This window comes from Salmo trutta, chromosome 19 (genome assembly GCF_901001165.1).
Source record: "Salmo trutta chromosome 19, fSalTru1.1, whole genome shotgun sequence".
NCBI lineage: Eukaryota > Metazoa > Chordata > Actinopteri > Salmoniformes > Salmonidae > Salmo > Salmo trutta.
The window spans coordinates 8,598,815-8,613,310 of record NC_042975.1 but is presented as its reverse complement, the minus strand read 5'-3'; the positions used below and the strand labels follow the sequence as shown (position 1 = coordinate 8,613,310).

Below are 14,496 nucleotides of genomic sequence, written 5' to 3'. Positions count from 1 at the left end.
GCTTTGCACACTCTTGGCATTCTCTCAAAGAGCTTTTCCAACACTCTTGAAGGAGTTTCCACATATGCTGAGCACTTTGGCTGCTTTTCCTTCACTCTGTTGTCCAACTCATCCAAAACCATCTCGATTGGGTTGAGATCGGGTGATTGTGGAGGCCAGGTCATCTGATGCAGCACTCCATCACTCTCCTTAGTCAAATAGCCCTTACACAGCCTGGAGGTGTATTGGGTCATTGTCCTGTTGAAAAACAAATGATAGTCCCACTCAGCGCAAACCAGATGGGTTGGCGTATCGCTGCAGAATGCTGTGGTAGCCATGCTGGTTAAGTGTGCCTTGAATTCTAAATAAATCAGACAGTGTCACCAGCAAAGCACCATCACACCACCTCCTCCATGCTTCACGGTAGGAACCACACATGCGGAGATCATCCGTTCACCTACTCTGCGTCTCACAAAGACACGGTGGTTGGAACCAAAAATCTCAAATTTGGACTGATCAGACCAATGTAATTGCTCGTGTTTCTTGGTCCAAGCAAGTCTCTTCTTCTTGGTGTCCTTTAGTAGTGGTTTCTTTGCAGCAATTCAACCGTGAAGGCCTAACTCACGTAGTCTCCTCTGAACAGTTGATGTTTAGATGTGACTGTTACTTGAACTCTGAAGCTATTTTTGAGGCTGGTCACTAAGGAACTTATCCTCTGCAGCAGAGGTAACTCTGGGTCATCCTTTCCTGTGGCAGTCCTCATGAGAGCCAGTTTCATCATAGCGCTTGATGGTTTTTGTGACTGCACTTGAAGAAACTTTCAACGTTTGAAACTTTCTGGATTAACTGACCTTCATGTCTTAAAGTAATGATGGCCTGTCGTTTCTCTTTGCTTATTTGAGCTGTTCTTGCCGTAATATTGATAGGGCTATCTTCTGTCGCAACACAGCTGATTGGCTCAATCACATTAAGAAGGAAAGAAATTCCACAAATTAACTTTCAACAAGGCACACCTGTTAATTGAAATGCATTCCAGGTGACTACCTCATGATGCTGGTTGAGAGAATACCAAGAGTGTGAAAAGCTGTCGTCAAGGCAAGGGTGGCTACTTTAAAGTATCTCAGATGTAAAATATATTTTGATTTGTTTAACACTTCTTTTTTTTTGGGCTACTACATGATTCCATATGTGTTTTTTCATAGTTTTGATGTCTACACTATTATTCTACAATGTAGAAAATATTAAAAATAAACCCTTGAATTGAACCCTAGTTGTGTCCAAACTTTTGACTGGTACTGTATGAATTTGTGTATTATAGTTTTTCCTGTATTTTATTTTTTTTACTTGATCTGAAAATAGGGTCACTGTAACGTTGTTTTAGAAGTACTTTAACTTTGAGACTGTGCCTATCTTTGTTATTTTTAAGGGATTTTTTGTTGTTGTTTAATGACATTTTTATTTTGGGGGCGTTTGATAACCTGTTATTTCGTTCGTAGGACTGACGATGGTAAGTCTTTACTTAGCTTGGCTAGCTAGCTAGCTGGTAATTCTAAATTTGAATGATGCACCGGATATTTGATCCACCTGCCTCATTTTCTGTAAGGACGTGGACTGTGCTGTTAGGGGATGACAGAGGCTCACCTCATAGGATAACTGCCAAGGTGTGGTGGTCTCTCAGGCTCTTATAGCTGCCGAAGGATGACCCAGGTTGGTGTTACACTTTCGGTGGTGGATGATCCAGCCTATACAGAGCCGTAGCTGTTAACTTCAGCGACAGAAGTGCCTGATGAAAAGCTCCGGGCCTGTCTGACTGATGTTTCTCCCTCCCTGGCTGTACCATCGATGCCACCACCACTCAAGCTACTCCTTTATTGAACGGGATCATCATCGATCTGTGGAAGACCATCTCCAATGAACTGCCAGCTGCCTGAATTATTATTATTATTATTATTATTATTTTTTTAAAGAGACGTGGAGATTCTGTATTAGAAACGCTAGCTATATAAAGCAAATCTATTATTGTTATTATTAGTCATATGAAATGTGTTTTGCTATTTACTGACATTCACATATGTGTAGATACTCAAGGATAATGTTATACCTCATACGACCTGGTTGATGAAAACCTTTGTTTACTTAGTCATGTGGAAGTTGTGTACATTTGGAGAAGTTGCATTATTCACCCTGCCCTCCACAATTGTGCTTGTTTCTGTACGTGAGCAAGTAAGAATGAAGATCTTGATGTTTGAGAGAATCTGTGTTCTTACAGGATGGGATGGTTGCGTAGAATGTGCAGTTACCTGTATCTTTTATATGAAGGTTGCAACTTTACTTTGAAAATGTTGAGATTTATGTATTTATTTGGACATTGTTTTTTGTTTAGCATTACCCAAAGAGCACTGTGTATATTTGTATGATGCAGCAATGAAATGGTTTCAGTTAGGAGGGTTCATATCCTCTACCCAACCCCTCTCTCCACTTTTATCTGTCCTTTAATTTAAATTGTAGTTTGATTGATGTGCTTGATTTTATGATCTTATGTACTGCACTTGATTTGATGTACAGTGCCTTCCAGATGTATACACACCCTTTTACTTTGTCAACATTTTGTTACAAATTTAGGATTAAAATTGATTTCATTTAATGTCAAAGTGTGAGATTTTTATTTGTATTTTTTTTTTTTTTATTAAAAAAATGTACTATATCTTGATTTAGAAAAGTATTCAAGCCCCTGAGCAATGTTCCCTCTAATGGAGAGGAAATATCAGCCCAAGCAGAGAAGCACAAGATTGAACTCCACTCAACTTTCTAGTGTTTTCCACTTCTTTACTTAACACTATCAACGTTTCACTGTAGGAATTGTGCTCGAGTCAACGCAATATTAGCCACTTTAAATGTAACATACCGAAACAAAATCAACTATGCAAGACTTAGTATGCAAAACTAACTGCAAAAGATATTCTTGTAGGCAGAGCAGCATTGGAGTAGGATTCTATTGCATTGACAGGCATGCAGTAGGCCTATATGCAAATTGCCATATATGGATATGTGCCATTCACTTTGAACAGCTGTGTTTATAGCACGAGCGTCACAAGTAGATGTGCATTTTTTTGTATTTTACATTTCTATATCAAAGCGAGAGCTTGTTCATTTTCTTTGCTAGTTAGTGAGTTATTAACCTAGTTATAGCTAATGTCTAGTTAACAGTGGGGGAGTGGTTGCTTCTTACAAGAGCACAAAGCCTGTGCATTTCTAGCCATCTTTGAAGTCTGGTAAAGAGCCTTTATTATGTCTTAAGGAGGCAGGCAGTGTTGTATTTTGAGACTGTCTTGAATAAGCTAAGTTGCCAATAATGGTATGGGAATAATAGTGCATTTTTATTTTGTAAAGTGGTTTCTTGCATCAAACACAATATTTTCAGTCACATTGTCTGATGGACAAGTGGATCAACAGGTTAATGTCAAGCCATGCATGTTTTTCTCTTTCTTTCAAAAGTCTCATGGAATGTAGGCCTACATTGAACACAACACATTTGCTGCTACTGTAGACAGAATGGCCGAAAATCTATTTCCATGTTAACATTTTATGGGACGCATTTTTCTCCATTGTTTTTTGATGGTAGGTCTACATTATGATAAAATAGCCCCAGCAGCCTACTGGAACATAAAGGGGGTATAGCCTCAGTGTTCACAGTTAAATGCGAGCCGGAAGTTCCACAGAATTCCGTTCAAGTTTGCGCTCAGCAGACCTGAAATCTGCTCAGTGCCGGGAAAAAAAAGGTGTTAAGAATCACCTTTAGCAGAGGTTAGAGTAATGATTATTTTGTAGTAAGTCTCTAAAGTGTTGCACACCTGGATTGTACAACATTTGCCCATTATTCTTTTTCAAGCTCTGTCAAGTTGGTTGTTGATCATTGCTAGACACCCATTTTAAAGTCTTGCCATAGTTCTTCAAGATGATTTTAGGTCAAAACTGTAACTAGGCCACTCAGGAACATTCAATCTCATCTTGGTAAGCAACTCCAGTGTAGATTTGGTCTCGTGTTTTAGGTTATTGTCCTGCTGAAAGGTTAATTTGTCTCCTTGGTGGAAAGCAGACTGAACCAGGTTTTCCTCTAGGATTTTGCCTGTGTGTAGCTCTATTCCGTTTATTTTTATCCTAGAAAAAAACTCCTTAGTCCTTGCCGATGATGAGCAAATCCATAACGTGATGCAGCCACCACCAGGCTTGAAAATATGAAGAGTAGTACTCCGTGTTGGATTTGCCCCAAACATCATGCGTTGTATTCAGGACAAAAAGTCAATTTCTTTACCAATTTCTTTGCAGTATTACTTTAGTACCTTATTGCAAACTAGATGCATGTTTTAGAAAATGTGTATTCTGTAGAGGCCTCGTTCTTTTCACTCGGTCATTTAGGTTAGTATTGTGGAGTAACTACAATGTTGTTGATCCATCCTCAGTTTTCTCCTATCACAGCCATTAAACTCTAACTATTTTAAAATCACTGTTGGTCAAATCCCTTGAGCGGTTTCCTTCATCCCTGGCGACTGAGTTAGGAAGGACGCCTGTATCTTTGTAGTGACTGGGTGTATTGATACACCATCCAAGCATCGTTTATAACTTCACCATGCTCAAAGGCATATTCAATGTCTGCATTTTTTCCCCATTTGACCCATCTACCAATAGGTGCCCTTTGGGAGGCATTGGAAAACCTCCATGGTCTTTGTGGTTAAAATCTGTGCTTGAAATCCGCTACTCGACTGAAGGACCTCACAGATAATTGTATGTGTGGGATACAGAGATGAGGTAATCATACAAATTATTACACAGAGTGAGTCCATGCAACTTATTATCAGTGGTGGAAAAAGTACCCAATTTGACATAGTTGAGTAAAAGCAAAGATACCATAATAGAAAATGACTCGTGAAAGTCACCCAGTAAAATAAGTAAATGTTTTTTTTAATGGTTTTAAATATACTTAAGTATCAAAAGTAAAAGTATAAATAATTTCAAATTCCTTATATTAAGCAAACCAGACAGCACCATTTTCTTGTTTTTTTTAATTTACGGATAGCCAGGGGCACACTCCAACACTCAAGACATAATTTACAAACTAAGCATTTGTGTTTAGTGAGTCCATCAGATCAGAGGCAGTAGGGATGACCAGGGATGTTCTCTGTTTAGTGAGTCCTCCAGATCAGAGGCAGTAGGGATGACCAGGGATGTTCTCTGTTTAGTGAGTCCTCCAGATCAGAGGCAGTAGGGATGACCAGGGATGTTCTCTGTTTAGTGAGTCCTCCAGATCAGAGGCATTCTACAATGTAGAAAATAATAAAAAAATAAAGAAAAACCCTTGAATGAGTAGGTGTGTCCAAACTTTTGACTGGAACTGTACATAGATAGATAGATATTCAGTATATATCATTTATAAGTCAAAAAATGGATGTAACAATTACAGATTGTCCCTTTAAGTCCATCAAAAGTGTGCAAGCTTGAGCATATGTCTATCAGCATGAATTAGATTGAGCAAGCTGTCCAAGGTTTCAAAAACAATGATTGATAGGCAGCTTAAACTTCTTGAATTCAACCATTATTGGATTCAAATACACATTTAGATGAGAGCTAAATGAGAGAGCAGCAGTGTGATTCACATCAATGCGCTATATAGATATCAATAATAAGTGATATCCGTATCGCCCGTAGACGACACCACTGCTGTCATCCTTACCTCCAAGCGTTTATTCAAGTTGGATAATCTTTGGATGCTGACAGCAGTCGTACCATTGGAAGACATAGCTTGGACTGTAACCTACCAAAACATATTCCTGCTCTTTTCCCGCGATCTATGGAATGCATCATAGTGTGTCATCATAGTGGTCTCTGACTTGTGGTCAGACTCACTCAGTTGGAACAAACTTAAACTTGTGCCTATTTTTGTAATCCCTTACATGTGATCTGTTACTCCCCAACCCTGGTCCGGAATCAGTCAATCAGCAGAGAACATTACAAAAGTGCAAACTGGACCCTGGTTTTATGGACATAAACAATTGATAGTTTTTCCTGTACAGTGCTCTATTTGTAACACATAGTGTGCAGGCACCCCGTTTTAATCTGTTTGATCACAGTAGAAGTCCAGCAACACTTCCTATGACCTAGATTTTTGTTCAAACTGATCTGTTTTGTACAGATAACTGTGTACTTACTGTGTTATATGTATGTCCAATATGAAAAACAGATTGTATTTAAGCTGATATGCCACTCTTTAAGGGCCTCAGATGATGGTCCTCTGCGTATAAACTCTGTGGATTTGGAAACTATAAGGGCTCCAGAGTAGAATGGACCCCCCTTTTACATCCGACACAAAGTACAGAAAATTGTGTACAGTGCAGTAAATGATGAGTACACACACACCAAAAATATTGTTGACCATTTAGGCTTGAACACATTTAAAATAAAATAATCACATAATATGTCACATAAATATTTTTAATTATTATTTGTATAATAGCTAGTGTACAATATATCGATAATTGTGCAAATTTTCCGTCATTTTCACCATGATTATTCATTTTAAAGGTATACAGAATGGAACTGTTATTCTGAAGGATTGCAAAAATACTTGACCCGGAAGTACTACGTTTTTCTGACCTGCTTCACAGCGCTGCACTGGCAACACGTGTGTAGCTTTTTTCGCACTTGCAACGTAGCACGCTGCAAACTAACTAAAACGGCAAGTAACTTCTGCGTTATCTCTCAGAAACATGACCAAGGTAAAGAAGGAAAAAGGCATCAAGGAGGAGGAGGCTGGAGTGACCGAGACTGTAGTTACAGAGAAGTCGTATCAAGAGTTGATTGCAAACATCAACCCAATCGCTAATCCACTGGCCACTAAGAAGCTAAGCAAGAAGCTCTACAAATGTGTCAAAAAAGGTAAACTATACATTATATTTTCATATTGTCAAATAAATGCCAAGAATATGGTCGACATTTTGAAATAGTATCCATCAAGGTAACGTTAGTCAGCCTGCTAATGTTATCTTGGTGAACAGTTAGCTAGCTAGGACATTAGCTAACGTTAGTAGTTGGTAAGTGAGCTGAGTGCTGCCAGCTTATTCAGATTTTTTTGACATGCAACTCTGTCCTTCTCAGCATCTAAACTCAAACAAATTCGCCGCGGAGTGAAAGAAGTTCAGAAGTTCATTAACAAAGGAGAAACTGGGTAAGTTTGATTAATTTAGCCCGTACTGTTTTAATTTAACCCGTACTGTTATAATTTAGCCTGTACTCTTATAATTTAGCCTGTACTGTTTTAATTTAGCCCGTACTGTTATAATTTAGCCCGTACTGTTATAATTTAGCCTGTACTGTTATAATTTAGCCCGTACTGTTATAATTTAGCCCGTACTGTTATAATTTAGCCCGTACTGTTATAATTTAGCCCGTACTGTTATAATTTAGCCCGTACTGTTATAATTTAACCCGTACTGTTATAATTTAGCCCGTACTGTTATAATTTAGCCCGTACTGTTATAATTTAGCCCGTACTGTTATCATTTAGCCCGTACTGTTTTCATTTAGCCCGTACTGTTTTCATTTAGCCCGTACTGTTTTCATTTAGCCCGTACTGTTTTCATTTAGCCCGTACTGTTTTCATTTAGCCCGTACTGTTTTCATTTAGCCCGTACTGTTTTAATGTAGCCCGTACTGTTTTAATGTAGCCCGTACTGTTTTAATGTAGCCCGTACTGTTATAATTTAGCCCGTACTGTTATAATTTAGCCCGTACTGTTATAATTTAGCCCGTACTGTTATAATTTAGCCCGTACTGTTATAATTTAGCCCGTACTGTTACAATTTAGCCCGTACTGTTACAATTTAGCCCGTACTGTTACAATTTAGCCCGTACTGTTACAATTTAGCCCGTACTGTTACAATTTAACCCGTACTGTTTTCATTTAGCCCGCACTGTTATCATTTAGCCCGCACTGTTTTAATTTAGCCCGTACTGTTTTAATTTAGCCTGTACTGTTATAATTTAGCCCGTACTGTTTTCATTTAGCCCGTACTGTTTTAATTTAGCCCGCACTGTTTTAATTTAGCCCGTACTGTTACAATTTAGCCCGTACTGTTACAATTTAGCCCGTACTGTTACAATTTAGCCCGTACTGTTACAATTTAACCCGTACTGTTTTCATTTAGCCCGCACTGTTATCATTTAGCCCGCACTGTTTTAATTTAGCCCGTACTGTTTTAATTTAGCCTGTACTGTTATAATTTAGCCCGTACTGTTTTCATTTAGCCCGTACTGTTTTAATTTAGCCCGCACTGTTTTAATTTAGCCCGCACTGTTATCATTTAGCCCGTACTGTTTTAGTAGTTAGCTAACGTTCGATATTTAACGTTCTGCCAATGGTTAGTATCAGATCATATGCATGATTATCTATATACAATTATTTATTTTCAGGATTGTGGTGTTGGCTGGAGATACTCTTCCAATCGATGTTTACTGCCATCTACCAGTCATGTGTGAGGACAGGAGTCTGCCATATGCCTATATTCCCTCCAAAGTGGTGAGTTCTCCAAACCAAAAGGCCTAACTGCGAAAGTGGATGAAAATGTCTGAATTGTATATCACGTCAGTGTCCACGGAGTTATGAAACTACAGCGCTACATGGTTCAATGCACATAACAGCACAACTAAGTGTTTCATATCTCCACCATCTTGAAGCTGAAATTGATCATGTGTACTGTACTAATGATACAAAAATAGTAATGAAGAGGAATGTACAATATGACAAACCTCTGGCTTTCTTTTCCAATGAGTTTTGAGAAGGATGTGAGGAGTATGCAATTGAGGTTCTCCCATGAAATCAATGTGACGAATACCTTTTTAATAGTAACCCTACCATGTCTGTGTCCTCAGGACCTTGGTTCGTCTGCAGGCTCAAAGCGGCCCACCTGCGTCATCATGATCAAACCTCATGAGGACTATAAGGAGGCCTATGATGAGTGTTTTGAAGAGGTCTCTGCCCTGCCCAAACCCCTCTGAACCTGTTCTCTGGCTATCAGACTCAAATTTTATCTGAGAATGTCTGGCTGTAGGCAGAATCTATTGGGGGGGTGAAATGAACTGACTAACGCCAGAGCCAAGCTACAGGGTGGTGTGGTATTTCAGTCTCAGTATACATCGATACCCCAGCAGTTATCCCCAGCCCCCCCCTCCCAATGTTATCTTTGTTTTGGTTATTAAATGTAAACAGGGCCTATGAAGGTTGACACAGCATTCTTTGCATTTTACATTTTAGTCATTTAGCAGATGCTCTTATCCAGAGCGACTTACAGTAGTGAATGCATACATTTCATACATTTTTTTCTCTGTACTGGTCCCCCGTGGGAATCGAACCCACAACCCTGGCGTTGCAAACACCATGCTCTACCAACTGAGCCACACGAGACCACATTTTAACTAGGTGCTGACTTGAAACAGGACATGATCACTTTCATTTCCTCGTTTGGTGGCATCCATGCTTTGTCTACAGCCAGATATGAATATACCTACCAAGTGCATTCAGTTTTTGTATTGTATTATGTGCTTTCATAACATGTGTTATTTCAATGTCACACCTGCTATCGGTTGCACTGCTATAAAACATACATTTTGGTATGAAAAATAAATCTGCACACTGATTTTCTGAGTTGATAAGCCTTGTTGTGTTTGAATGGTCAGGACTCGGGTTAGATAACAGATCACGTGCTTAGCTTATCTTTAGTGTTTTGTTGGTGTAAACAGCCAGTTGTAATTGAGTGACCATAGGGGACTACATGATTCCTGCGTAGTTAAACAAATCATTTTTTTACAGTCTCATTCTGATGGGTTTGATCATTGCAGTTGTAAACGAATGTATCACTTATGGGGCGGCAGGTAGCCTAGTGGTTGGACTAGTAACCGAAAAGTTGCAAGATCAAATCCCTGAGCTGACGAGGTAAAAATCTGTCGTCCTGCCCCTGAACAAGGCAGTTAACCCACTGTTCCTAGGGTGTCATCAAATAAGAATTTGTTCTTAACTGACTTGCCTAGTTAAATAAAGGTCAAATTAAAAATATCGTAACTCGTACTTTTACATTTGGTCAGTAAATCCCTCCCCAGATTCATCGTTTTGTCTTAGTTCTAGCTTGTAAGTTTTTATTTTGTCACAGTCTTCTGGCATATTGACATTCTCTTTTGCATAGGTTGTTCATACTCTGTTGCTTTGAGGAAGGTGTGTTGCCAGGTGATTTGATGCAATAAATGCACCTGTTTTTTGGTACATCTCAATACGTCTGCTTCTTTACGTTAGGAGAGGGGGAATACATTTACATCATGAAGGGACTGATGGTGGCACAAAATGGACGTCCTCAATGTTTGTTTTGCAAAAGCCTAGGTGCGCATTGGAGATCATTATTACGTATGTGAACATTATGGTGGGAACATTAACCTAGTAGGCCATGCTTGGTAGCAGCAAACTGAGCAGGTTCACCTTTTCACATATACACTTTTGATGTATTTTCCCATTTTAGACTAATTTCTTAACAAATGCCATTATCTGAAACAAGTTGAGCTGAATCTTATTTTTTGTATGCGTGTAGCACTTGCTCTTGGAGCAGTTTGTGGCCAAAATGATCCTATGAAACTGAGTAGCATTTCGCTACATTTGCAATAACATCTGCTAAACCATGTTTATGTGACCAATAGAATTTGATTTGGAACACGCATGCATCCATAACTCATGTTATTACTAACAACCACAAGGTGTCAGTAGGGTCACGTTTTAATGTAGACCAGGGACGGGCAGTTGGCCTCTTATGTGGGTCTGCAGATAAATCAACCCCCACCATCTCAACACTAGGGGGCTCAACCTAATGTTGAGAGTTAAAAGAGTAGATTACACAAGATGTAGCTTTTCTGATAGGTCAGTCACTGACAGTCACTCGATTAGCCCATGTCAGCAAAAAAATGTTTTGTTAAATTAGTCTAGCCAGCTAAACTTGTAATCATGGTCAAATTATAGCCCATAGTACCCCATTGATTTTGTTAGTCACTCTCACTCAGATATATTAACTGCAAAAAAAATAAAAAATTCTCTCTGCACCATGGGAAAATTTGAATGATTGTTTGAAATTAGTTATACAATTGCAAAATCTTATCTCCGCCCCATGGCAAAATGGGTAGGAATGCAGCAAATTAACTCCCTTAACTTCAGTTTATTCTCTCCACTGTCAAGATGGGGGCTGCTAAAATCTTTTGCTCGCAAGGTATGTGGGCCTCCCAACAAAATGTAACTTAGTCTAGGTCCGGCTCTGACTGCATATGTGGGTACACAGACCCGTGAGCCACTGCGGCCCCTCATAATGAGTTCTGATTTTATTGTGGCCCCCAACCCCATCACAGTTGCCTGTCCTTGATGTAGAAATATCCCTCCACTAGGTGTGAGCGTTGTCCTGTTGGTAGCCTCTCTAGGCATCGAGTCCAGACCTTCACCTGCTCTTATTCTGGATTTATTTTAAAACCCATTATTATACAGTCTTTATTTGCTTGGAATCTGACCTTCAACAGAACATTTGACAAAATATTATGGCCACTTTCCCTCACACATTTACCAAACCATTCTGCGTGAATCAAATCACATTTTATTGGTTACATGCGCTGAAAACAAAAGGTGTAGACTACCTGAAATACTTACAAGCCCTTTCCCAACGATGCGGGGATTAAAAAAAATGCTAATCAGGGTAGTGCTGCTCTTTATTTGGTGAGGAAACACCTGGCGTGTTGGCTGTTGAAACAGTCTGGGAACCCCTCTCTCCCCTCAGTCCCCACCAGGCCGACATTTATGTTGCTGTTTTTTCCTGTGTTGACATTTCAAATATTTCTCCCCCAAAAAAGCTACCAATACTGTGTTTGTTGTGTTTAGGTCTATTTTCCCCAAAATCATACAAAAGCAGAAGAGCCATGTCTCAGTCCATCAGAGCACAATGGTTTTAACAGAGGAACATCCAAGAAGGAACTTTAACTGAAGATTATCTTTACTACTTTCCAGATATATTTCCTGGAATTATTAACCTCGATGTCTACTTACAAGGATGGAAATAATCCTTTGCATTTTGGATCCTCTCTTTCCCAGTCTGGTGGATATCTATGGATATTATTTTGCTTTGAATTCATATATATTTTATTTGAGACCAAGGTATTTATTTGAGATGACCGAAATAGGCAAGTGTCTGAACAAACAGCTTCAATGATAGGGAGTTGATTATATATTTTACCATTAATGAGATATTTTACCATTAATGAGAAATTCTACCATTATAAATGATTTAACGTCCTCTAATAATAGTAGTAGTCAAGGTTTCTATCTGTGTTATTATTTATTAAAAGATAAGTAAACACTCACCTTGGTGCCTGAAACATCTCTAGTTTTAGAGGGGTCATTTGGTTTTAGAAAACACTTATTTTATTTTTTATTTATTTTATAAACTTGTTGACAGTATTCTTAAGAGATTAGAAGAGTACTTAATGCAGATGGTTTAATTTTCTATTGAAGGATAGAGAGTTGTTAGAGAACAGAACAATGTTGTGCAGTTGGAGCAATGGAGGTAACGACAAACCAAGGACGTGTGGATGTCCTTCCCTGTGTGACACGTGGCTGGCTGCTGGGGGCCCTGTTTCCACAACAGCACACCTCGGTGGCAGAGAAGGAGGAGAAGGATGGTGGCCTGTGTTCCGGAGCAGGGTGACAGCAACAGAACTGTGTGCTGCTCTCTCTGTTTACCAAACAAGCCTCATAGGACAGCTCTGTTTTAGTAAACAGCATGGTGGGTGGATTGAGTTGGACCTTCAGGTTTGGCATGAAGGTTGATCTCTGATAGAACCTGTCTTCTTCAGAATGACCTTCATTCTGTGTGTGTTAAGAAATCCAGACATTTTTTTCACATTTGTCCGTTTGTCCCATCTGTCCTCCACCACACCCCTCATAGCCCTCCCTTCCCAGTCATGACCAGCCTAGCTGAACCTCTGTGGCACGTTACAACCGTAGTTGGTTGGACAAAGACTCAGAGTATTTGACATGACCGTGTCTTTTGGATGTTATCTTAAATAACAATCATAATTTGCTTACATTTGTCCTGTTACACACTTGTGTAAGTGTCCAATGGAAGTGTCCAATGGAAATGTGTTTCTGCATATCCCAACTCCCACTGAGACACCCGCAGGGAGTGGGGTCACGGCCAGGGTCACCATATCCCAACTCCCCCTGAGACACCCGCAGGGAGTGGGGTCACGGCCAGGGTCACCATATCCCAACTCCCCCTGAGACACCCGCAGGGAGTGGGGTCACGGCCAGGGTCACCATATCCCAACTCCCCCTGAGACACCCGCAGGGAGTGGGCTCACGGCCAGGGTCACCATATCCCAACTCCCCCTGAGACACCCGCAGGGAGTGGGGTCACGGCCAGGGTCACCATATCCCAACTCCCCGTGAGACACCCGCAGGGAGTGGGGTCACGGCCAGGGTCACCATATCCCAACTCCCCCTGAGACACCCGCAGGGAGGGGGGTCACGGCCAGGGTCACCATATCCCAACTCCCCCTGAGACACCCGCAGGGAGTGGGGTCACGGCCAGGGTCACCATATCCCAACTCCCCCTGAGACACCCGCAGGGAGTGGGGTCACGGCCAGGGTCCTGTCTGGTTGTGACGGTGATGGGGATTAGGATGTTGTTATCCAAAACAAGACATATAAACCCAAAGTAGGGACACAATGTACCTGTAGGCCTACAGTTAATGGGTAAATTGTGACTGACTGACTGACTGACAAACAAATAATAATGATTAGTTGTTTATGATGCAAGGTACTTTTAAGATCAGTCGGTCGGCAATCGCCCGTACTGTCGGCTGCCATGTCGAACTTGCTGCTTGACTCTCTTTCTCTGTCAGGCCACCTCCTCCTGTGGCATGCCTTATGAAACACATGCAACTGTGTTATTCCCCTGGCCCTCTCCCTCACCTCTCTGTGCTGCGAGCTGGATGACTAATTTAGAGTTTGGCTTTGTCCGTGTGTATGTTTATTGTGTCAACAGTGCACCTGCTGCCTGCCTCCTCCTCCCTAATTCACCGTAGCACGCGCCATAACCTAACACGTGCCGTTTCCCCTAATCTCCTCACTTACTGAGAGTACAACTCTGCCCCAGGTCACACTGCTGGGCACCCCAACATCAACCAACAAGTTAACTCTCTGTTAACCACCCGACTCCACACCTCCCATCTAGCATGTTAACTCTCTGTTAACCACCCGACTCCACACCTCCCATCTAGCATGTTAACTCTCTGTTAACCACCTGACTCCACACCTCCCATCTAGCATGTTAACTCTCTGTTAACCACCCGACTCCACACCTCCCATCTAGCATGTTAACTCTCTGTTAACCACCTGACTCCACACCTCCCATCTAGCATGTTAACTCTCTGTTAACCACCCGTCTCCAC

At 40.7% G+C, this 14,496-nt stretch overlaps 1 protein-coding gene across 1 annotated transcript; it reads left to right on the top strand.

Annotated features, from left to right (window-relative positions):
* The first annotated feature begins 6,604 nt into the window (after nucleotides 1–6,604).
* On the top strand, nucleotides 6,605–10,293 carry nhp2 (NHP2 ribonucleoprotein homolog (yeast)). The gene is made up of 4 exons (XM_029699653.1): nucleotides 6,605–6,909; nucleotides 7,129–7,198; nucleotides 8,443–8,548; nucleotides 8,902–10,293. The coding sequence occupies exons 1-4, from the start codon at nucleotides 6,741–6,743 to the stop codon at nucleotides 9,025–9,027; spliced, it is 471 nt and encodes a 156-aa protein (XP_029555513.1). The 5' UTR covers nucleotides 6,605–6,740; the 3' UTR covers nucleotides 9,028–10,293.
* The last annotated feature ends 4,203 nt before the right edge of the window (nucleotides 10,294–14,496 follow it).

What these genes read in the sequence shown, in the direction of transcription:
- nhp2 (XM_029699653.1), top strand. Translation starts at nt 6,741, where the DNA reads ATGACCAAGGTAAAGAAGGAAAAAGGCATCAAGGAGGAGGAGGCTGGA. An exon ending in CTACAAATGTGTCAAAAAAG is followed by an intron (nt 6,910 to 7,128) that starts GTAAACTATACA and finishes TGTCCTTCTCAG; the next exon opens with CATCTAAACTCAAACAAATT. An exon ending in CCTATATTCCCTCCAAAGTG is followed by an intron (nt 8,549 to 8,901) that starts GTGAGTTCTCCA and finishes CTGTGTCCTCAG; the next exon opens with GACCTTGGTTCGTCTGCAGG.